Source organism: Hylobates moloch, unplaced genomic scaffold, assembly GCF_009828535.3.
Source record: "Hylobates moloch isolate HMO894 unplaced genomic scaffold, HMol_V3 SCAFFOLD_2, whole genome shotgun sequence".
NCBI lineage: Eukaryota > Metazoa > Chordata > Mammalia > Primates > Hylobatidae > Hylobates > Hylobates moloch.
Window position 1 is genome coordinate 131,847,069 of NW_026652277.1, and position 24,626 is coordinate 131,871,694.

A 24,626-nucleotide genomic window follows, 5' to 3' on the forward strand; every position below is an offset into this window, starting at 1 on the left:
TGAGTTATTTATTTATTTCTCCTACAGTTTCTGAACTGTGACTCACTAGTTCTACTTGGTATGGCAACATGGTCATCTGGTGTTGCTAGAGAGTTTCACCTTTAAAGAGTCGTGTTAAGTTTATTTACAGGACCTAGTGTTAGATTACCTGATCATGTAGCAATTACAACTTCTTTTATAATTTATGCCCAAACCTTTAGGTGAGTCTTCCTGAGGCTTTACCAAGGAAACAGGCAGTTTTAGAGTTGGTCTTAAGGATGTTCTCTGGTGTCATCAAAGAAATGGAAATGCAAAGCACAGACATGTGCATTTAGATATGTGTAAGGTAAGCTACCTTTTTGAAATGGTGCTACCCATCTATTAGGAGACACTCACCTTCTTGACAGACTGTTTTTGAGAGAGGGTGACACATATCTTTAGAAACAATAAAGCCTTTTACCAACACCTCCCGCAAACCTGGTAGACTGATATGGTTCATAAATTCATCAATAGATCTAGCCTGATCAAGTACCAACCATGCTACTGCCTACTTGATATGACTGAAAGGGTACTGCTTTTCAACTGAACTATCTTTAAATAACAGACACTTGTTTTTGAAATACCAACAGGTGCTTTCTATGGGAGCTGCATATTGCTATCAGTTCAGTTCTGCCTTTCAACTCCTCAGTCTGTTTCTAATCATTATGAAATAGCACTCTTATTCCTAAAAGGTGCAATAAAATGTAACTGAAAAGAATTTTTTGAAAGCTCAAATGTAAAGAAATTGTTTTTATAAGATGTATAGTAAGGCATCGTTAATTAGAACCTTACCAAATGATCATCTTTTGGACTAAATTTCACTCTTACATGAGCTATAAAAGGTGTGCTATAAAAATTGACAGATGCTGGGGGCTTGAATAACCTACTTAAGAGAACAGACTATTTTGAAATACTTGAATAATACCAATTTGGAAAAAAAATCCAATATGCCAATTAAGAGGCTTTGATTTGGCAAAGCAGGCACAATTGGATATTTTTCTTTTCTTTCTTTTTTTTTTTTTTGAGATGGAGTCTCACTCTGTCACCCAGGCTGGAGTGCAGTGGCGCAATCTCGGCTCACTGCAACCTCCACCTCCCGAGTTCAAGCGATTCTTCTGCCTCAGCCTGCTGAGTAGCTGGGATTACAGGCACATGCCACCACACCCAGCTAATTTCTGTATTTTTAGTAGAGACAGGATTTCACCATGTTAGTCAAGCTGGTCTCGAACTCCTGACCTCGTGATCTGCCCGCTTGGCCTCCCGGTTTGATGCTTTGTCTACTTGGCAATAATTGCAATGAATTTGTTTGAAAATATTTTATATTTTCACCTTGTTAGCCCAAATTGCTAAGATTTTGCTGTATTTAGTAATTTTGAGGGGGAATGTTTTTCTTTCTCTCCTAGATGGTAGACTATTTTTAGTGGAAAATGGCTGCTGAGTGTGTGGAAAGAGTATAAAAGATTTCAGTGGGAAGATACTACAATCATTTGAAATTCTCCATTGCTGGAAAATTCTCAAATTAGGCTTATGAAGGCAATTTGATTTAGCAAACAGCTCACTGGACCAAGCAAAAGCTTCTCAGCAGGGATGGAATTTGGACTGCACTTGTCCCTGGTTCTCACCTTCCCTGAGCAGCAGCGCATCTGCAGTGTCCCAGGTGATGCCCCCCAAAGGCCTTGAAGCTTGTCTTCCAGAAGAGCCTTCATTTCAGGGGCAGCATTCCAGGAAGCACGCCCGTGAAACACTCATGAGGAGGAACTGGGCTGCCAATTAATGACTTCTCACTGCTCCATCAACATAAAAGGTACCAAATCTAAGATCAGATGGGATTATAAACCTCAGAAGAGTTTACAAGCCTTTGCTTGATCATATATTAACTCAGAACCAAAATGTCTTGGGCTTCTTGGGCTTCTGTTATTCTATATAGCAATTATTAAGAAAAGTTTAGTGCCTTAATTAATTAAGGGTTTATATGCAGTGGTTTCAGGTGGGTAGGAGATAGACTTGGAATTTCAGGATGTGTATCTATGGGTTTATTTTACTGTTCTAAAATCTAAAATCTCTCTGATCCTTAGTCTCTCTCCATCCCTTGGGCTATTTGTTTAATTGTAACCGGAATTCCTTGGCTTCCAGAAATGGTGTAATTTCAGCTTTATGGTCCAGCAGAAACCCCGCCATTGCTTAAACAATTTTTCTCGTTGCAGCTAGAACTGTTTCACAAAGCTGTATGGTTCTACTGTGCCTCTTGAAAACATGCAAGGTGTTTATGACATAAAAGAAGTAACTTATTAAAGACAGCCCTAGTGGAGCTATTGTAATGAGGTGAAGATTTCTCTAGAGTTCTGTTGTCTGTCTGATAACAGGAAACATTTTTCTAAACAAGTAGGTTTAAAATCTCCACGAGTGTTATGCTATTAAATCATAGCATTTTTATTTCTCTCTACCTAGCTCAATCAGCAGTGGCTGTGACTGTTTTTTTTCAGTGAAATAAAACCTGCCACCCAAAAAATTCTCCCAACATAGGCCCTTGCTTTAGATCTCCTTGGGGAGGCTTAAAGATTTAAAACAATTCTCAAATTTACTTAGGAAGTAGAACAACTAGAAATCACAGTGCTTCCCTCCCCCTGCCCCTGAATATGAAGAAATATTGGCTTATTGAGATAAAAGTTGGCATAAGTCAAATAGAATCTTAGAATAAAGTCTGATATACACTATTGGTAGCAGTAGCAAAGTCTAAGAAAAATTGGTAACATATAAGATCATTACGGAGAAATTTCAATTTATTAACTTTTTTTTATTCCTCTATGAATCTGGGAAAAGATGACCATTTTTTATTTTACTGATGGAATACCTGGTCTGAGTTTTTGAAACATCCGTGTTCCAATGGAGCATAATTTGACAGTTACTGGCACAAAATCATATTGGCCGTATAGCGCTCTAAGAATACTTCCATGAAATTAATGATAATACAGTGATTGTGTCCTTGAACATTGTATTCAAATAGTTTATACTGATGGTTAGCAGAGAGTTGAGGCCCAGAGAAATCTGACTGTAGGATCCTTATATTGACTTCATTCATGGCTTAGGGGAGAAGTGGCTGACATTTAGACCTGAGGCTCTGATTCTAGTGTCATTCCACAGTGAGGGAGGAGCTGGCCTGCCCGCATGTGTTGGTGTCATGCCTGTTTCAAGCTGAGAGAACAGCATCACTGCTAATTCAGACAATAGAGATGATTACCAAGGTGGTGGCTTGAGAAGCAATATATACCGACACCGGAGGGGAAAGGGCTATTTATTTAGAAAAGTTCACCGTCAAATCACTGGACAGGATAAACGACTCATGGAGAAAATCAACACTTATTACAATCAAAGGGGAATCCATTGTAATTTTCTGATTTCCCTAGGCACTGTCACTGTGATGTTGAACAAAACTCTCTCAAACATCTCCCACTGGATTAGCAACTGTGATTGTGAGAAAAAAAAAATCCATCTTTTTATTGTCGTTGTTAATACCCCTTTCCACATTTTACTGAATATATTTAAGTATAATACAGTGTATCTGATGTTAGCGAGGCACCAATTTATCATTAATTTCTCTGGATGGAAATATGAGCCATATGTTTATGTTAGTAATGGCAACACTAGGCAGCTGAATCCTTTCAGAGCAAATTGATATATTTTCAACTAACAGGGAGAGTTCTGAGATCTTGTATTCATTTTTGAAGCATCAGCAGCTTTCACTACAGAGTTTTCTAATCTTATTCTATTTAATTTCTCTACTGGTCTAACTCTGATTAGAGGTTCAAATAAAATGATGATTCTTCTATGCCTTGATTCTGTTAAAATATTCCTTGTCTCTCTTCCTGAGCAGCAGCAACTGCAAGTAAATTAATTGTTACAAAGTTGTAGCAGAGCAGCACTAGGGTTCTTTGAGGTGGGTATTATACTTGATTTCCAGATGGTTGAGGTTTTTCTTTTTTAATATACTCAACCTCACTTCATAAATACATTTTCACAAGGGTACAGAAATCCAGCAGGGAAGCACATCTTTCCAAGTGCTCTCATATGCACGTAAACAGCTTCCATTTTGGAAGCCAGCAGGGGGCATGTAAAACAAAATGAGTAAAAAAAAAAAAAATTGCACATAGAGTAATTTTAATCCATTCCATTTTTAAATACCACAATAAATTTAATTTTCACAATAAATTAAATAGCCATATTCGGTTTACAAAATAGAATTACTTAGTGTGAAACCAGTATTTACAACAATATACATTATGTACATGACATTTCTCTCTGTTGACATACAACATGGAAGTAAAAGGACTTGACTTTCCAATGTGTGATTGACATGCTACAAGTGACACCATGGTTCATACAAGAAAACAATAGTGCAAAATCACCACAAGAACTTTGGAACAGTGTCAATTTTATGAGATAAGACATTCTTTTAAATAATAAGAAAATAGCATTTTCTGTTTTCATGGCACCAATTCAGCATTTGAATTAAAGAGCCAGCTTTCCCTTAGGAAAAAAAAAATGCATCACTGGATCCTGTACTTCCTGAAGCTTCGCAGCCATTGGTACATTTTCACACATTTATCTTTTGGCTTAAATCTATGAAAATGGCGGGTGACAAATTCTGAATCAAAGGAAGACTAACTCTGTGAGAATAGCTGAAGTCACTTTCTCCCAATACCACCACCTCTTCTTTTTTGTAAATAGCTGAAAAGATGCGACTATGCAGACAGCAATTTTTTTTTTTTGTAAATTTTCAGTAGAAAAAGAACTGATCTTATATTTGGTCACACACTGCGTATGTACAAGTATACATGGAAAAATGACTTGGATAGCTCTGCCTAGGAAAAGTGCATATTTTAATCTATAGGAGACATTGTGTGTCTCCAGGCACAACACATAGTGTTGTATAACATATTATTTCAGGGCCAGTTCAATGTCCTCCCAGTGATCTGGTAAAATTTTTGATTAAAAGGATGAAAGAATTTGCGCAATTTAGTAATGACAGAGGGGTCCACCTCTGGATGAATGCGCCCCTTGCTGCCCGCCAGGCACTTATTAAAGATAATATTAAACCTCAAGCAGTAAAACCCTCTGGTAGCATTGAAGTATAAATTGTATTGACTTATCCTTGGAGGCAGATTTAGGAACTTCTCCACGAGCTGAAGTTCTGGCAGAGGTTCCGTGATGAGGCGATCTCCATCGACGACATGAAATTGCTCAATTGGAAAGTATTTCAACCACCTTTCCAGATGTTTGGTGTAGATGCTGGTTCTTACTGCTTTGTATTTTGTGTTCACTTCGCATGTATTAGGGTCTATGGCCAGCTTCTCAAACTTGTAGTAAGTTTTGTTCTTCCTCTCCTTCCCCTCTAGCACCTGAGTATAATCAGAAATAGCTCTTGTGGTTGGCTCCCTGACAATGATCAACAACTTGATGGATGAGTTCATTTTGTAAATCCTTTCTGGAACCTCCTCTGTGATAAAATATGCTGGGCTCTTTTCAATTGTGATTTGCTGAGGGTAGGAAAAAGGCATCTTTTTCCTATACCACTCAATGCCCTTACCATAATTCTCATCATTATCAAAAAAGTGGATTTCTTGAGAGGCTTTGACTACCGCCGGATGTAGATTCAGCATTTCAAGCAGGGCCCTTGTGCCGCCTTTCCTCACCCCAATGATAATGGCCTTGGGGAGCTGCTGGACTAGGTCATGGAGGCGAACCTGCTCCTTGGAAGCGTTGCCCTTCCGGAACTCGTGCAGCAGGCCACGCTTAAACTGCAGGGCGCGGAGTGGGAATTCAGCCTGACTGCGGGCTCCACCCAGTCGACCTTCAATGGGGCAAATGGGTTGTAGCCTGCAAGCAAGACAGAGACACTTTAAGCTCATTGCAACTAACTTCTCATTTTTCTGGTTCCCCAGTCAGACCAAGACTTTAAATGCATAAATAAAGCCACTGGTTCCCAGCCTGCTGCAATCCATAATGAACATATGTTTGGGAAATTTTATTTTAAGCAACCATGTATTAAATGGAGCACACATAATTGATGAGATTTTTTTATTAGTGCTCCTTAAAATTTTTTTATTCACCAAGCACTTAATTGACTACGGCATGTACTTCTGTTCGCAGTACAGGATAGACAAGTGACACCAGCCATACTAATAGCTTTTTAACAGCTCACCAGTTAAAATCATTAAGAAAAAGTGAAAGGCAGGAGATTATAATCTTCAGCTGGGAGGTGGAAGGGTAGCAGGGAGGACATGTGTTTCACATTTCGTGTGGTATTATTTTCTTGCAGCTCAGCAGCACTCATATGGCTCTTGAAACTCTTTGAGATATAATCTGAAAGGAGGTCCCAGTTTCTGCCCCAGCCTGTTTGCATCATCAACCTGCAAAATTCCAATCTTGGAACTTGCTGAGCTTTTCATTCTGAGACTCTCTGCCCTTAGCCTTGAGGATAGCCAGAAGAATACTATATTTCTTCTGCCTCTCTTTCTCTATCTAAAGAGGTCAGGATTGTATTTCCACTTTGCTGAATATAGGATCAAACCCAATTGCCATCAGCAAGTGCTGTATATCACCTACCACACCTGGGACCAGGCATCAACAAAACCTTGACAGGGCCAGAAACCTCAAGACCTCATTGCCAAGCCCATTAAAATCAGGAACTCAAGCTCTTAAAGGAAGAAGTGCAATGGATATAGCCAGAAAGGAGGATTTCCATTTCAATATTATCCTGAATAGTGAACAACCATCTCTGCTTTTCTCAGGGAGAAAGATGTGGTAACAGTCACAATGATAGCAGACGATGGTGACTGTTTAATTTGTCATGGCTAACATACATGGTTATCAAACTGAGTTTCCTTTTAGGTATAGTCTGAATTGAACTGAAGTTCATTATAATTTCCCTAAGTTGATCTGTGAGGGCATTTTAGCCTTCTTGGTAAAATTAAATAATATCAGTCAAAAAGGCTGTTAAACCAATTCTTACACTTGAAAGCTTCCAGTTATTCTAATAATTTGGAACCTGTGTCTCCCCGTCTGTGGCAATGAGGCTGTTGCTTGCTTTTCCCAAGAGACTGTATTGCATCTTTCTTGTTTTCTGAGATGAGAAACAACCTCAAGGGCATGCCCAGTGATTTGGTTGGCTCTGTGCCCCCACCCAAATCTCATCCCGAATTGTAATCCCCACATGTCAGAGGAGGGGCTTGGTGGGAGGTAACTGGATTATGGGGGTGTATTTCCCCCTTGTTTTCATGATAATGAGCTCTCATGAGATTTGATGGTTTAAAACTGTATGGCACCACCCCCTGCAAGCTCCCTCTCTCTCCTGCCACCATGTAAGACGTGCCTTGCTTCTCCTTTGCCTTCTGCCATGATTGTAAGTTTTCTGAGGCTTCCCCAGCCATGCAGAACTGTGCGTCAATTAAACCTTTTTTCTTTATAAATTACCAGTCTCAGGTATGTCTTTTAGCAGTGTGAAAACGGACTAATACACCCAGCCTGTTCTGCAGAATTGAGGAGCATGGTCTTGGTCTGTTCTGTTTAAACAGCTATCTATCATAATGCTTAAGGAAAAATATCAGTGTATATTACTTTTCATGATGTTTCTTTTTTACGATTTTTAAAACAACTCATGCTCATTGTGGAAAGTGTGAAAATATAGACAACTTTTTTTTCTTTTTTTTTTTTTGAGATGGAGTCTTGGTCTGTTGCCTAGACTGCAGTGCAGTGGCACGATCTTGGCTCACTGCAATCTCCATCTCCTGGGTTCAAGAGATTCTCCTGCCTCAGCCTCCCGAGTAGCTGGGATTACAGATGTGTGCCACCACCCCCAGCTAATTTTTGTATTTTTAGTAGAGACGAGGTTTCACCATGTTGGCCAGGCTGGTCTTGAACTCCTGACCTCGTGATTCGCCTGTCTCGGCCTCCCAAAGTGCTGGGATTACAGACGTGAGCTACTGTGCTTGGGCTAGACAGCTTTTAAAAAGCAGGATTTAACCCGGTTAAAAGTTTAGAGAAACATGAATTTTGTTTTTATAAATTTGTTGAGATTACTGTACTAGGGCTTTAAATGGAGGATACAAAATTATCAATAGATACATAGGCAAAGATGCTTTTAATTGTGACATTGATTGGAATAATACAAGTTCATCTTTCAGTTCTTCTTGGATTCTGGTTGAGAATTAAGCTCTACTTCCGTAAGGCATCCATTGATGGATTTCTGTCCTAAGCACCTAGAATGATGCTAGTACCATCCTTGGAAGAATTGAGGAAACAGTCACTCAAATTCTCTTTTGTAGGATTTAATTCTCTCATAGTACCCTGGCTGAGAGTGGCTGATATAGACAGTCTCTGCTTTGTTTGAGGTCAAATGGAATTTCCCCACTTGTAGAAAGGGTCATTTTCTTTCTTTTCTTCCTTCCTCTTTCTATCTTCCACCCTGGGAGATCACATCCTCCAGAATAGTCGCTTTTTGGACTCCCTAACTCAAGATAGGATGTGAAAATATGAGAAAATATAATATTCTTTCCCACTTCCGAAAGCATAGATTCTGAGTATGGGTCCCAGACTGAAAAATCATACAGGTTTAGGATTGGAAGGGATGGTAGAAGTAACCTCTGCCTCCCTCCCAGAAAGCAGGGTCTTCAGTTACTGGAGGGTGGGCCTAAATAAGCCTGTGTTAGCTTCAGACATAATCTCAAAGTCTCAAGTGAGAGGCTTTTAGAAAGCCCACCAAACAATTCAATTCCAAATAAAAGCTACACCCTTAGAGTCTAGAGACAGAGTTTAAAAAAATGAAAAGAATCATCAACTAAATAATAATGCATTAGTGATCATTAGATCAATTACTAAGTAAAAGGTAAATGATTGGAAGCTAATTAAAGATCAATTGGGGAGGGCTGGATATGAGTTCCATTACAGAGGTAGGCCAATGGCACCACCTCAAGGCTTCTCATTAACCATCAAGTGCTACTTTAGGAAACTACTGGAAGTCAGTGAGAAGCTCTGATTACACTCTCAGGGTAGGTAACAACTAGTGAGTGAGACAATTACTCAGGAATTTTGAATTGAGAAGCATCAGAGGAGTTCACTTTACCAGTCAAAATGACACCAACTAAAGGAAAACAAGGACCACTGCTATGTTATTACTAAATAATCTAAGTGATAAGGTCTACAGATTAGCTTAAATTTTGGAAGGAAAAGAAAACTGAAAGGAAGAGATTTTCATTTTTAATTTTGTATGTGTTTTCACTGACTGTGAGAACTGAACTCATGGAGAACACACTTCAGTCTTTCCAGTGCAAGAATTAATTTTAAAGGGCCGGCCAGGCACAGTGGTTCACACCTGTAATCCCAGCACTTTGGGAGGCCGAGGCAGGTGGATCTCCTAAGGTCAAGAGTTCGAAACCAGCCTGGCCAAAACAGTGAAACCCTGTCTCTACTAACAATACAAAATTAGCTGGGTGTGTGGCACATGCCTGTAATCACAGCTACTTGGGAGGCCAAGGTAAGAGAATAGTTTGAACATGGGAGGAGGAGGTTGCAGTGAGCCGAGATTACGCCATTGCACTCTAGCTTGGGCAACGAGCGAAACTCCTCTCAAAAAAAAAAAATTTTTTTTTAAGGGCAAAAAAGGAAGCTTCACATTTCAGAAATTAATTTCTCTGTCTTTGCCCATTAGACTAGACATAGAACACACCAGAAACATTTAATGTGAAGCCAGCTGATGTTGCTGGGACTTCTGCAAGTCCAATACCTCTCAACTGTTTGCCTATTTAGAGCTAAATCTTAGCACTGTAATTTTCTCTCCATGGATTTCCCATTGCTTTCTGGGCAATTATTCTGAGCAACAGCCTCCTTGTCTGGTGCGTTCAGCCCCTGAAAACCAGAGCTAATTAACATAGTTAAAACTCCCCACGCCTGCAGCCATCTTTCCAGAGCAATGGATGGCAAACTCGGTGAACTCCTTTAGAGGCTCATACATAATTTTAATGCTCCTGATAGCACATTAAGTGTCCATTCGTAAATTTCAAAAGGAAGATACATAGATACATCATCACTGTTTTGCTACAGCTAGAGGTCAACACCAGATGCACACAGACCACACTGAGCTCTATTAAATGACATTTTTACTGTACACAGCTTTATCCCTTCCCTGAAAACAAGTGTCAATGCACACGGAATACAAATGGATCTTGACAGAACATCTTGGTTTGAGCAACTTGGATCTCTGTCTTTTAAAGGCTCAATAAATCAAAATCAATACTGCAGAAAAGCATGTTTCCTGGGAATTTTGAAGGAGAAAAACAAGTGGATAGACTTAAAATTATGTCCTAAAGAAGTTTAAATCAAGACTTAAAGTCACAGGGGTATAAGCATGTGTTTTAAGCACCCACCTATCCAAGCTCCCAACTCTGGCGACTAGATACAGGAGACTCCCAACGGCAAGGCTTCCCAGCACCAGGAGCTTCTGTCTCAGCCACGCCTGCTGTTTGAATAGCATGGCCCTCCATCAACCTTCAGGACTGCTGCAGCCTGCGATAGAAGGACTGATCAGCAGTCATCTCTTAGAAGCTCTGTTGGTTGTTACAGAGCTAAGCAGAGGTGGAAGACAGGTGATAAGTGACACTGCACAAAGAGCAGATCCCATACCAACTCTCACAATTGTCACGATGTAACAGGTATTTAGCAAAACTTACCTTTCTTTTCCTGGACCATGTAATAAGATCAAATACTAACTCTAGGGGAAAAGATAATAACTAGACAGAACCTGTTAGATAATTGTCAAAGTAAATTAAAAAATGCATGTAACATATAGTGTGTGTGTGTGCATGTGTGTGTGTGTGTATAAAATGATTCAAAGAATATGGACAGAATGAGCAACTTGGCCGGGCACTGTGGCTCAAGCCTGTAATCCCAGTACTTTGGGAGGCCAAGGCAGGTGGATCACCTGAGGTCAGGAGTTTGAGACCAGCCTGGCCAAGATGGTGAAACCTCGTCTCTACTAAAAATGCAAAAATTAGCTGGGCACAGTGATGGGCGCCTGTAATCCCAGCTGCTAGAGAGGCTGAGTCAGGAGAATCGCTTGAACCCAAGAGGTGGAGTTTGCAGTGAGCTGCAATCATGCCACTCCACTCTGGCCTGGGTGACAGAGAAGACCTGTCTCACAAAAAAAAAAAAAAAAAAAAAAAAAGGGCAACTTGAGGCTTAACAGCAGAGCAACCATAAACTGAAGGCTCTGCTTCATAATAACAAGGTGAATTTGAAATCCCAGTTCATAAGTTATCATTTTGAGCATAGCAATGACATATTTTAATTACATATGTTTTTGTTTTGTTTTAGTTGTGAGTAGAAGAAGGGAGTGAAATCAAAGTGATACTGAGGTTATCAGTGGTAACTATCAGGATGTCACATGTTTGAGGACAATGGCCTTGGGGAACCTGATGTTTCCCTCCATGTCCTCTGCTCAGTCCTGGATTCTGAAACATGTTCAGACTAGATGCTTTTGCTATATGACCTCCCCTGGCTGTCAATGAATTTAGACAGGTTTGGTGATATTGGTCTCACTCTTAGATCATAAAAGAAGCTTACCTGGAAGCTCTGTTCTCGTATACCTGAAATAAGGCCAGCTGAGGAGTGCAGGGCTTTACTAGTGCTGTTATTAAATTTTGGGGAAAAATGCAAGCTCCAAATTCAGCGTGTCTTATTAAAAATAAATCCAATCCCCCTTTCAAGATAAGATTGTTTGCCTCTTATTGAAACTCAAAATAGTAACCCAAGAAGGAAGCTATATAGCTAGCAATGAGTCATGGTTAGAAATTGTTTTGCTGCAATGATATCTCTGTATTGCTATGTGAAGATTTTCTTTGTGCAAAAGGGATATATTAGGATTGAGTGATTGATCTATTCATTTATTAATCAAGAAATCACTGAATTCTCAAAGCATTTTCAACTATTATACTAGGTTTATCGGAGATTTGAAAACAGATCCCCAAAGAGTTTTAGTCCTTAGAAAACTGATAATGTGATTACGGAATCATGAAACAACCAGAAAACATTACCAAATTATGATAAAGTATGAGTAAGTGTTGGGAAAAGAAAATTAAGGAAAAGATCAGAGAATGTGGGCATGGTAAAATTTTTGTGTGTGTGTGGAATGTACTATGTGAATTGCTGAGGAGATGGTAGGAGGGCATCCTAAGAGGGAGAGATAAGACCAGCACTCATCCAACACACAGTTGACAAATACTTATGGAACATGTCTTATGTGCTAAATTCTGTATTGGGTACTATGGAGAATAGTGGCCAAATAAATAGACAAGTTCTTGCCCTGTGGGAGTCCACAGTCTAGTGGAGAAGACAGGCATTAAGCCTACATACAGGATTAATGCATACTTACAAATTGTATTCAATATGACAAAGGAAAGTTACAGGATCTAGTGAGAAAGAGTAATAGGAGGAACCTACTTCAGTCCTTCCTGAAGAAGTAACACTTGGAGTGACACCTGGAGGAGGAGGAGCAAGGAGGCATGAGCGAGCAGAGGAACCAGCTCACATGAGGGGCTGAGGAGGGAAAATGCTCGGCTTGTTTAAGAAGTGAAGGCAGGCAAGTGTGGTTGACAAAGGTAGAGGGAAAGAGAGAAAAGACTAAGAGTATAAGCAAAGAGAGAGCAAAAACAGGTAGGCTGGATGAGCCTGTGGTTTTAACGTAGCAGGGCTTGCCTTGTGTTTAAATAAAATGGGGATGAGAAAGAGAGTGAGGTTTCTTGAGGCTTACTGTGTAGCAAGGACATTGTCCGGGTGGTATTTCAGGAAATTCTCAAAAACCCTGTAAAGTAGATGGAGTTATTTCCATTTCATAGGTCAAGTGAAGCTCACAATTTTTTCCAACTTGCCTGTGATCACACAACTGACAGATAATGTGAAGTCAAGACAGTTACCTACGTAATGTGATTCAGAGCTTCACTGAAAGAACCAATCTCCTGTCTACAGGTTAATGTCTGAAGTCCTCAGTTAGACCCACGTGCTTTGGGCTCTGATCCTTGTTGAAATGCAAATACTGCAGCAAGTTGCAGAACAGGGTGGCAGAAAGAAAACTGTGTTCAAGTCCCCCAGTTAAATACTCCCGTTAGTAATTCTATGGTTTTGAGGTTGGATTCTCTGGGGTTTCCTTTTCTTATCTACAATATGAGGACCACTTCTGGCTTCCCCATTCCACAGTGCTGTAGTAAGAATGAAATGAGGTTTCTACAAGTGACATTACTATGTAAAGGTTTATTAGCTTGCCAGACTAATGCAAAGGATTATGTGTCATTTGTTTCTTAGCATGACTGAATTTAGTGTGCATTCACAGATTAGTAGTGTGAGGGAAGAAAGCTTGTCTGTGGCTGAGCTGCAAAGGGAAGGGATGGGAAAAATAAAGGAAAAATGTGCTTGCCCCATGGCCTTTGCAAGGGTCTCCAGCCTCATACAGGGGACCAATTCAGAGGTAGGCTAGGGAAGTTATCGACCTCCTCTGCTATTTAAACATAGTGCCCATGCCCTCCTGCTTAAAACTGTACTGCACAATGCTTCGTCCACTTTCACCAGCTACTTGGTCCACCTGTCTGTTTTTAGCTCCAGTCCACCCATTCTTTAAGGTCTGGGCTATATCAGAGTTCCTCTGGGAAGCCTTCTCCAGCTTCCAGTCCAGGATCATCACCCACCTCCACTAACTCTTGTTCTTTCAGTCAAAACCACAGTTAGGCATTTCATTGTGCATAAGCATTTGAATTGTGTTAGCTGCTTCTTTGGTGTGCATTATCATCATCTCCTAGCAACGGGGCAATGGACTAAACCTACTGACTGACTCAGAAGCACTAGAAACCTTACGGAAAGGTACTAAGCCCAGAATCTGCTTTGCTGCACAGGCCAGTGATTCTCTATGGCAAGTTTGCAGAGCCTTTAAAACACACACACTTGCTACCACCCTCAGATATTCTGATTCAATGGGTATGCATTAATCTTGTATTTATAAAACTAGAACAGGCCGGGCATGGTGGCTCATGCCTGTAATCTTAGCACTTTGGGAGGCCAAGGCAGATGGATCACCAGCTTGGACAACATGGTGAAATCCTGTCTCTACAAAAATACAAAAATTAGCTGGGCGTGATGGCGGGTGCCTGTAATCCCAGCTACTCTGGAGGCTGAGGTGGGAGAATCACTTGAACCCGGGAGGTGGAGGTTGTAGTGAGCCAAGATCGTGCCACTGCACTCCAGCCTGGGTGACAGAGCAAGGCTCCGTCTCAAAAACAAAAGCAAAAATAAAAAAACAACAAAAAAACTAGAATAAAGTTTTAAAGCTTATCGTTTTCTACTATCTTTTGTATCTTCAGTCACCAAGGTCAGTAAAAATGATTTCTCCTTAATTTCTTCTTGCTTCGTGATGTGCAGGCATTTTGTGCCTCCCTTGTTCCTTAACATTTGGGTATGCTCCCCTTGTTCATTTTCTATGGCCCTGTATAGTACTATTAATCTTCCTAATATAAGTTATTTTGTCGCTTATCTATTTTTGGTTGTTCACTGGATCAAGTTCAATCGCTTCCTCTTGAAAGTCTACGCCCTTCCTTCTGAGGTCCCAGTGTGGACAGTCAGCTTCTCACCCTCTTAAGTCACTCACTCTAGCCTCTGAGACTGTCAGGTCAGCCCCTGCACTGTTCTCCATATGCCTTTTCTCTTATCTCTGTGCAATCATCAGCTTCCTTGCTGTCCTGGGATATCTTTCCTATGTCTCCTCCTTCGAGACTTCCAGATCCTACTGGTGTCTTCCTAGGAAGTGATCTTGATCTCGGTGGATGTGGAGTTCAGGGGAAAAAACCCAATACACATTCCACTGGTGGGTAGGAATGGGTCATGTCCATTGTATAAATAATTACAGGACCAAAGGGCAATAGCTGGGCTTGGGAACAAAACTTGCAAGGCTTTTGCGTGTAGGGGTGAGTGAAGTTATAAAATGACCTCATGGTTAAACTGTTCAAGTTTAGCAGACAGGAAAAAGAAGAAAAACATGACAGAATGTGAAGCCTGCTGAAGAAGTAGTGCAAGATTTAGGAGACTATGACGAAAAAACTGTCAGCATCCAATTGCAATGCACAGGTCATCTGGTATATTCTAGGCTATTAAACCTAACTCTCGCTTTATGTTAAACCCAGTTATTACCATAGACATTTTGCTCTCTGGGATTAGATACTACTGCCAGCCTAGCTTCTCTGCGCCTGAGATGCCTTAAATATGCCTACTGAGGTTTTTCTCTCTTCAGGAGACCTGATTTCTCCAGCATTTTGTTCGCAAGGCTGCTGGCTCCTTACACTGCCCCCTCTGGTTATGGCAGGCCCAGTATGCATTCCAAGGTACCTTCCTATCTACTGTGACAATGAGAAAAACAAATATTTTTATCGAAGATCTCAACTAATATGAGTGAGTCACTCATGTTGAAGTGGAAAGACCACTGGATTGGGAGTCAAAAGACCTTGGGTCACATTTTGGTGTGGTTTTGTCATGGAAATTTTCTGAGTTTTGTTTTTCTCATCCATAAAATTATGATAATAATGTCTATCTCACAGGGTTCTTATGATGTGAGCACTGAGTAAAACAGTAGGATAGAACTTTGGGAACATTTGTGCATTGTGCAAAAATGAAGCATAACATAATTAATGGCTTCACGAGGTAGATTAATTATTGCAATGCATTTTACAGAGAAAAAGAATAAAATAAAAGCAGTTTTCATAAGTAGTATACTGGAATTATGAAAAATAGTATTTTAAAGTATTTTAAATAACTTTTAATGGAAATTCTTGTTAAGAATTAGAATGCTAATGCTATATTTTTTGTTCAAAGCAAGATGGTGCATGCATACACACACAGTCAATATTTCTCTTCTTGAGCTGAAATCTCTTGGAATTTTTGAGAAATGAGGAGGCCAAGCCAAAAGTTTCTAATGAGGCTGTCTAGCAGACAGAAAGTGAAATCTCATTCTGTTTTGTAACCAGTCTCAGACTATGTGCTAAGATACAATATCATAGCAGCTCTGAATAAAACTTCCCCAGGGAAAACCAAAGATATCTGGTTAATTTAACTTTGAAAATGCCTCTTTGGCTTTCTATAACATTATAAAGCATTCGAATCTGCCAAGATGGTGTCTTAAAAGCTGGAGATTGTTGCTTTTGGTCTAGGAATATAAGACAAAGAGAAGGCACACCATTTGATCCTTATGGACAATGCTGTTAAATTGGGTAGAGTGTTAACTGCTTCTCCAACCCCCAAATCCCATCCCTTTAGCTATGCCAGCTTTAATGGATATTTTAATAATCTTTCATCAAAGCAGTTATACTGGTAATGGGAAATTCATATAAAACTAAAGTTTTTTTTAAAAGTTTATTATTTCTTTTTATATAAAAAATGCTTGAAGACCTACAGTGACATTTAAGCTCCCCCCATCCACAGTTTTTAATCTCTCAGTGTCTTTCATTTTGCCTGCCAATAACAGCACAATTAGTTTCTTCAGACTCCTAAAGCTTTAACAGACACGGTATCTTGGCTGAACAAAGCAGAGTATCTAAATAACAGAGTATGTGGCCAGAAACGACAAGTTGTAGAGACATCTGGCTGTTTCTCTAAAGCAGCACTAAGCAAAGAAACAAATGAGTCCCCAGATGAAACAAAGAAATAAGGAGATTCAAAAAAAATAATAATAAAGATGTGTTCAAGTGCTGCTCAAAGGCTTGTAGACATGGTTACCACAAGCCCTTGGTACCAGTAAAAACAACAAGAGGAACAATAGCAGCAAAGTTCATTAAAAACGACTGAACTTACATAGCAGAATTATTCCAAGGAAATCATAACCCTCTTTTGAGTATTAGCTCATTTATCCTGGGCAACAGCCTTATGAGGTGGACAGGAACTACATTTATTGAACACTAGGCTCTGTGTTATTTTCTTTTACATTTACTATCTCATATGATATAACAAACCTCTGTAATATTATCTTTTTTTTTTTAATGGAAACTGAGCAGACATGAGTAGATTTTTTACCCAAGGGCTGTGGTTGGTAAATGCAGAAGGAGGATTTAAATTCAGAATTATCTGACCCCAAAGAACATGACCCCATGATTGCAGCACCAGTCATAGAACTTTGGATACTTACATGGCAGAATTTTTTTTTTTTTTTTTTTTTTGAGACGGAGTCTCGCTCTGTTGCCAGGCTGGATTGCAGTGGCACAATCTTGGCTCGTTGCAACCTCTGCCTTCCAGGTTCAAGCAATTCTCCTGCCTCAGCCTCCCGAGTAGCTAGACTATAGGCACACGTCGGCATGCCCAACTAATTTTTTTTTTTGTATTTTAGTAGAGATGGGATTTCACCATGTTGCCCAGGCTGGTCTCAAACTCCTGAGTTCAGGCAATCCACCAGCCTCGGCCTCCCAAAGTGCTAGGATTGCAGGAGTGGGTCACCACACCCGGCCCATGGGAGACTTTTTAAAAAATAATTTCAATTGTTTTGGGGATACAGATGGTTATATGTTATCTTGTTATATGGATAAGTCCTCTAGTGGTGATTTACACTTACATGGGAGAGTTTTTAAAAAATAATTTCAATAGTTTTGGGGGTACAGGTGGTTATATGTTATCTTGTTATATGGATAAATCCTCTAGTGGAGATTTCTGAGATTTTAGTGCACTTGGTACGCAGGCAGTGTACACTGTACCCAATATGTAGTCTTTTATCCATCCCCCTCCCAACCTTACCCCAACCCAGTCCCCAAACTCCATTCTATCACTCTTACGCCTTTGTGCCCTCATAGCTTAGCTTCTGGGAGATTCTTAATAAATATTCGTTCATTGATTGGGAGCAGAAAAAAACCACTTAACTCCACCCAAATTACCTGCCGTTGAACCTTGAGTTAGAGGATAGGGAGATGAAAAAAAAAAAAGAGGAAAAATGTTTCCATAAAAGGGCAGGTAAAAGGGACCATTTAGGTGGTTTGAACCTGATGAAAGCAGGGAGAAGATACTAATAAGTAATGATAGTAGCAATTATAATGAAAGGTCATGTTTCCATAATTTACCAAGGGTTTTTTTCATATTCACCAAGCCACTTATAATTAAAACTGACCAGAATCATGGATACCCCACTTTTTCTCTCCATAACTCAAGAACTATCTCTTAGAAAGATTTATAGTAGATGATCAAAATACCATTGGGATTAGCTGCCACTTATCACAGACTCAGATTCTTGTGTGCTGGTCTTCGTAAGATCTTGATTAAAGCTGTCTTTGCCCTCTCATTATCACCCAATCCCTACCCACCCCTTCCCACAGCACTGCCTCTCAATATCTCAGTGAATGGCTCCCCATCTGCCCCTCACCCATGCCAAAAACCTTGGAAGTTGTCATTCTTGGCTCCACCCTGTCCCCATGTCCAATCAGCCAGTAAGATGCCACCTCCAGTCCTGTTAGAATCCACCCAATTTCTGCCATTACTTGTGACTGCCTTAGTTCAGGCCACTGTGTCTTTTAGACTAATTTATGAGCTCCCAGGTGGTATCCCCACTATTAGTTTTGTTCCTTCCTTAATTTATTCTCCATACTGATGCCAGAGTAATCTTTCCCAGTGGAAACTGGATCACATCATCTCCAGGCTTAATACCCTTTAATAGATGCCTATCATCGACAAGACCCTGTACTCCGTTCCACTGTAACTCCACATACCCTACCCAAGGCCTACATATACAAACTGCAATACACAGAACAACTTGCAGTTCTTTTGAATAAGCCATGATCAGTTTTGCTTCAGGGCCTTTCTTCATAAGATTTCCATTGCTTGAAAATACCAATTCTGTACTCTATTTATCAGATCTGTCAAATGGGATACCAATAACCTGCCCCACAGCACTGCTGTGAGGAGTAAATAGGCATGTGTTGCTTGGCTTATAGTATAAATGCTAGACACGTCGACGGATGCTTGCTCTTCCTCCCAGGCCTCGGTTTAATTCCTATGTTTTATATCTGAGGTTCTCACTGCTCTCAGTTTCCTTGGGAAAGTCTTTCTTGATCATTTAGGGCTGGTTTAGTTGTTCTTCCTATATGGCACCACAGCAGTCTCTACTTAATTCTATTTAAGCCATATTGTAATTGTCTGTTTACTTGTGTGTAACTCTAACTAGATTAAATTCTGTGAGATTAAGAAGTATGTGTTGTGCATTATTGAGTTATCTCCAGCATTTAGGGTCATTGGTACTCAGTAAATGATTGCTGAATAATCCAATCAGTTAGATAAATTGAACTTTGACTATCCTAAGATTATGGCATCTGGATACCACATCTCTTCAGATACTACTACTTTGTCTTTGTATACTACTTAGCAGGTTTGCCAAATGCTGTCTGTGTATAAATGACCTTAGTGTTTCTATTTTTTTATTTTTAAAAAATCGAATACTCGTATATCCTTTGCCTGGATTCACTGATTGTTAATGTTTTTCCATATTTGTTTTATTTGTCTCTATAGAAGCACATATTACTTTTATGGAACCATTAAAAATAAATGGCAGATCTCAACATTGCAGCATGTGAGAAGCCCCCACCTGACATGCACATGTTGCCCTGTGATAGAAGTGGGGCAGTGGGCATTCTTGTCTCAAAGCCTAGGGAGGTGAAATGTCCTGCTCAAAGCTGCAAACGCTTAGTCTGGGGTTGTAAATAATTATATTAGGGCTTTCTACATTGCATGACTCTGCCTCCCTATGAAGCTCATGCGAAGTTGAAAATATTGCAGATTTTATTGGTAGAAATAGATGTATCCCTCATCTTTGTCTAAACTTTCAATCTGCAAATTCTGAGTTGAGTGTTTTAAAAGAAAAAAACCTTTGGCAAAGTGGTGACAAAAAATACTCTTAGGAGATTCTTGTCTCCTGTTACACTTTTCTGAATTCCTTTTAAGAAAGAAAAAAAATTGAAAAAGCTCTTTTTCTATTTTAACACAGATGGTAGAGTCATGTGGTGATGCCCATCCACTGGCACGCCACAGCTGGCTCCTACTTTGCAAGCCAGTTGTTAAAGTCATTATTAAAAATTAAAATTGTATTATATAAATTCATAATTAAGTAGAGTAAAGCAAAGGTAATAAATTTGAAAAACTCCTTATTTCCTAATTATCTTACTCCATTTTACTATTATCTATGGTCTCGAGGTTAAGTCTGTTGCATCTGTACAATGAAATACTACATATCTCTTCTCAATTTCACATTTAGTGAATTCATCTTGTTAGCTTAAGATTTCATATTCAGTCAATTCATGTTGGTAGCTTAAAATTGGCCATGAAGAGGATAGGAAGAATCAATATCATGAAAATGGCCATACTGCCCAAGGTGATTTATAGATTCAGTGCTATCCCCATCAAGCTACCACTGACTTTCTTCACAGAATTGGAAAAAACTACTGTAAATTTCATATGGAATCAAAAAAGAGCCCACATAGCCAAGACAATCCTAAGCAAAAAGAACAAAGCTGGAGGCATCATGCTACCTGACTTCAAACTATAATACAAGGCCACAGTAACCAAAACAGCATGGTACTGGTACCAAAACAGAGATATAGACAAATGGAACAGAACAGAGGCCTCAGAAATAATGCCACACATCTACAACCATCTGATCTTTGACAAACCTGACAAAAACAAGAAATGGGGAAGGGATTCCCTATTTAATAAATGGTGCTGGGAAAACTGGCTAGCCATATGTAGAAAGCTGAAAATGGATCCCTTCCTTACACCTTATACAAAATTAACTCAAGATGGAAAAGACTTAAATGTATGACCTAAAACCATAAAAACGCTAGAAGAAAACCTAGGCAATACCATTCAGGACATAGGCATGGGCAAAGACTTCATGACTAAAACACCAAAAGCAATGGCGACAAAAGCCAAAATTGACAAATGGGACCTAATTAAACTAAAGAGCTTCTGCACAGCAAAAGAAACTATCATCAGAGTGAACAGGCAACCTACAGAATGGGAGAAAATTTTTGCAATGTATCCACCTGACAAAGGGCTAATATCCAGAATCTACAAAGAACTTAAACAAATTTACAAGAAAAAAACAAACCCCATCAAAAAGTGGGCAAAGGATAAGAACAGACACTTCTCAAAAGAAGACATTTATGCAGCCAACAGACAAATGAAAAAATGCTCATCATCACTGGTTATCAGAGAAATGCAGATCAAAACTACAATGAGATACCATCTCACACTGGTTAGAATGGCGATCATTAAAAAGGCAGGAAACAACAGATGCTGGAGAGGATGTGGAGAAATAGGAACACTTTTACACTGTTGATGGGAGTGTAAACTACCTACTAGTTCAATCATTGTGGAAGACAGTGTGGCAATTCCTCAAGGATCTAGAACCAGAAATACCACTTGACCCAGCAATTCCATTACTGGGTATATATCCAAAGGATTATAAATCATGCTACTATAAAGAGACATGCACACATACGTTTATTGTGGCACTATTCACAATAGCAAAGACTTGGAACCAACCCAAATGTCCATCAATGATAGACTGGATAAAGAAAATGTGGCACATATACACCATGGAATATTATGCAGCCATAAAAAGGATGAGTTCATGTCCTTTGCAGAGAGATGGATGAAGGTGGAATCCATCATTCTCAGCAAAATAGCACAGGGTCAGAAAACCAACACCGCATGTTCTCACTTATAAGTGGGAGCTGAACAATGAGAACTCATGGACACAGGGAGGGCAACATCACACACCATGGCCTGTTTGGGGGTGGGAGGCTGGGGGAGGGATAGCGTTAGGAGAAATACCTAATGTAAATGATGACTTGATGGGTACAGCAAACCAACATGGCACATGTATACCTATGTAACAAACCTGCACGTTATGCACACGTACCCTAGAACTTAAAGTATAATAATTAAAAAAGAGCAAAAAAAATGGCCATGAAGAATTTATGCAATAGAAATTGACAAATACTACAAACCACACCCCCCTCCCCAAGAGCTAGTTGTTAAGTATTTACCAGGACACCACTAATTATGCCCCATTTATTTTTCTTTTGCACATTCAATAATCAGGCCTTTCCCAAGTTCCCATCAAGTGTGCAGTATGTTGCCAAGAACTCTTTTAAAAAAGGGGGCCTACCTCTCATCTTCTGTTTTTAGCCTCCCTCTCCAATCTGCCTATTTACAGAGGTCTGTTTTGATTTCTGAGACCCCTGCGATCTTTTCCTTTCTTTTTTTGACTTTTCTAAGTCTTTCTTCCCAGCTTTTTTGCTTCTCCCTATACCCTGCCACTGACTATGTTCTCTAAATAAAATAACCTAAAAAGAAAAGACTACTGAGATATTATTCTTAAGTAACATTAATAGCAAAAGTACAGCTAAAAATCTTAGGAAACTTTATAAATATTTAATAAACCTATAAAATAATATATAATTAGCTTGTATGCAAAATGATACTAAAAGTCTCCTCTTCTTAGGCATGCTAACATTTTCTTAAATTGCAGTATTAAAATTAGCATTCTTAACATGCTTCAAAACTTTTTTCTTTTTATTGCCAGGGGCACCTTTCTTCTCTAAATCTCTGATCTTCCTTTTAGGGCCAGAAGGACTCCACCAGATTTCAACACTAAGATAACCACCTGTTACCAGTCATCAACAAATAGTTACTGAGGACCTACCATGCATCAGGAACTGCAGATGCAAGAAATAATATGGACAACAGACACAGATTCTGCCTCATTACTTTTGTAGTTTTCTAGTGTTCAACTCTTGATATACATATAAGATCCGCATCATCTGTTAAACATAGAGCTTAGATCCTCTCATGAGAGTTCAGGCGCATTCAGGGTGGTGTGGCTGTAGCCTCTGATTCTCTTAGATTGGCAGTGAGGGAAGAATCGCTACAAAGGCAGGATCTGCTGCACTTCAGAATCTCACCTCCTGGCCCTAAAATCCACCTTGAAGAGTCCTTGCCTCCTGCCCAAGTAGCCACAAACTACTCTCCAAAAAGCACAACTCTTCCTTCAACAACACTCTTTTCTTCAAAAACCACATGCAAAGTGAAGACTTCACTGGGTATGTTTAGACCAGACATTACTAAAGTAACTACTTGTGGTGAGACATGAGCTGGTACCTGTGCATTTACGTGGGGCTCTGTGCTCAGAAAGGCCCTGTGCTTGGTTTAATGCTCTATTGTCGCTGTCTTAGAATTCTCTGCATTTTTATTTTGCCCTGGGCCCCATAAATTATGTGCCTGATTCTGCAGCCAGACTTTTTGGTCTTTGAGGATAGATTACTTGTGTGGGAGCTATGGCTCTTCACAGTGGTACCTCCTTTCTTCTTCAGACACTGAACTTTAAGAGACAGACACTGTCTTAACTCCATCACACAGGAACACAACGCTTCACATCTTCTTACAGAGCTGGGATTTTCACTTCCTTTTATTTCTCCCTCTCAGTTCTGTGGTCTTCCCTGAGTCTCGTCTTTTCCTTGGGTAAACAACACTGAAAATGGTGTCTGCCTTCGAGAACATGGTAGCTCTCCACAAAGCCGTAGAGTCCTAAGAACAATAACCATAGCAGAGTATGTGCCACACAAGGTAGTGCTGTGAGATACACACACACACACACGCCCCCAGAAGAAAGGGTTTCATCACAATAGATTACTGGGGGAAATCCTGTGAGTTGAAGAGGACAGTATCTCTATCAAACAGGTAAGAAAATGCAGAGGCTTGAGGACATCTGCTCCTTCTGTGGGTCAGGAAATTATTTCTCCATTTCATGTTCCCTTCAAGGGAAAAACAAAACAGGAAGCTCAAACTATGTTACCCTGCTACTATGTGACTTTGTGTAAACCACTTAACCCCCTGATCTTCTGTTTTTTCCTAGAAACAAAGGCCTGAGAAGGGATGAGTTCAGCAATCCCTCTGGGCCCCAAATTCTCTTATTCTAGGAAAAAATGAATGTTCTTATAATGAGAGATTAATGCAGAAGGAAGTAAAGACAACTGCATTGTGGTGGGAAATTTGTGCCTGAGGTACGTTTTAATTTTTAATGTCTTAATTGCCCCCAGTTTTAAACAGTCCTGACCTCTTTAAAGATGGCTGCACCACATCATACTGTCTATTACTGGGAGAAACAATCCTCTTGTCCTAAGACATAACATTTCTTAGAAAAGATACCGATCTTCAGAAAGATTCTACTGATGAGCTTTCAATTTGCTTTGTTGTCAGGGAGCCCATAGAAATCACATTTTGAAAAAATTAACCAAGGGCAGCTGAGGAAAATTGTCATAAAGGACTCATTTTCCTTCTGTAATAATAATTACATAAGAGCGCTGTAATGAGAAAGAAACAAATGAAGAGAGGCACAGGAACAGGGCACAAAAAACAGTGTTGTGCATGTGTCAAGTCGAATGGGAGATGGGGTAGAGATTAAGAGGAAAATGGACACCATTTGTTAGTAGATTAAGCAGAAAGTGTATCAGTCAGGATGCTCATAATTGCTCTATCAAATGGCTAAGGAAGCTATT

The 24,626-nt window shown here is 39.7% G+C and overlaps 1 protein-coding gene and 1 long non-coding RNA gene across 2 annotated transcripts in view; one reads left to right on the forward strand and one right to left on the reverse strand.

Annotated features, from left to right (window-relative positions):
* Nucleotides 1-209: 209 nt before the first annotated feature.
* LOC131382869 (uncharacterized) lies at nucleotides 210-22,817 on the forward strand. Its single transcript, XR_009212459.1, has 3 exons — nucleotides 210-325; nucleotides 1,422-1,822; nucleotides 22,694-22,817. It is a non-coding gene; the product is annotated as an uncharacterized LOC131382869 (long non-coding RNA).
* Nucleotides 3,294-24,626, reverse strand: part of HS3ST5 (heparan sulfate-glucosamine 3-sulfotransferase 5) — a 295,400-nt gene continuing 274,067 nt past the window's right edge. The window contains exons 4-5 of the mRNA XM_032157156.2: nucleotides 10,437-10,575; nucleotides 3,294-5,892 (exon numbers count right to left, since the gene is read on the reverse strand). Of these exons, the coding sequence (XP_032013047.1) occupies nucleotides 4,959-5,892; nucleotides 10,437-10,543 (1,041 nt within the window). The 5' untranslated portion in view covers nucleotides 10,544-10,575 and the 3' untranslated portion in view covers nucleotides 3,294-4,958. The remainder of the gene's footprint in view (nucleotides 5,893-10,436; nucleotides 10,576-24,626) is intronic.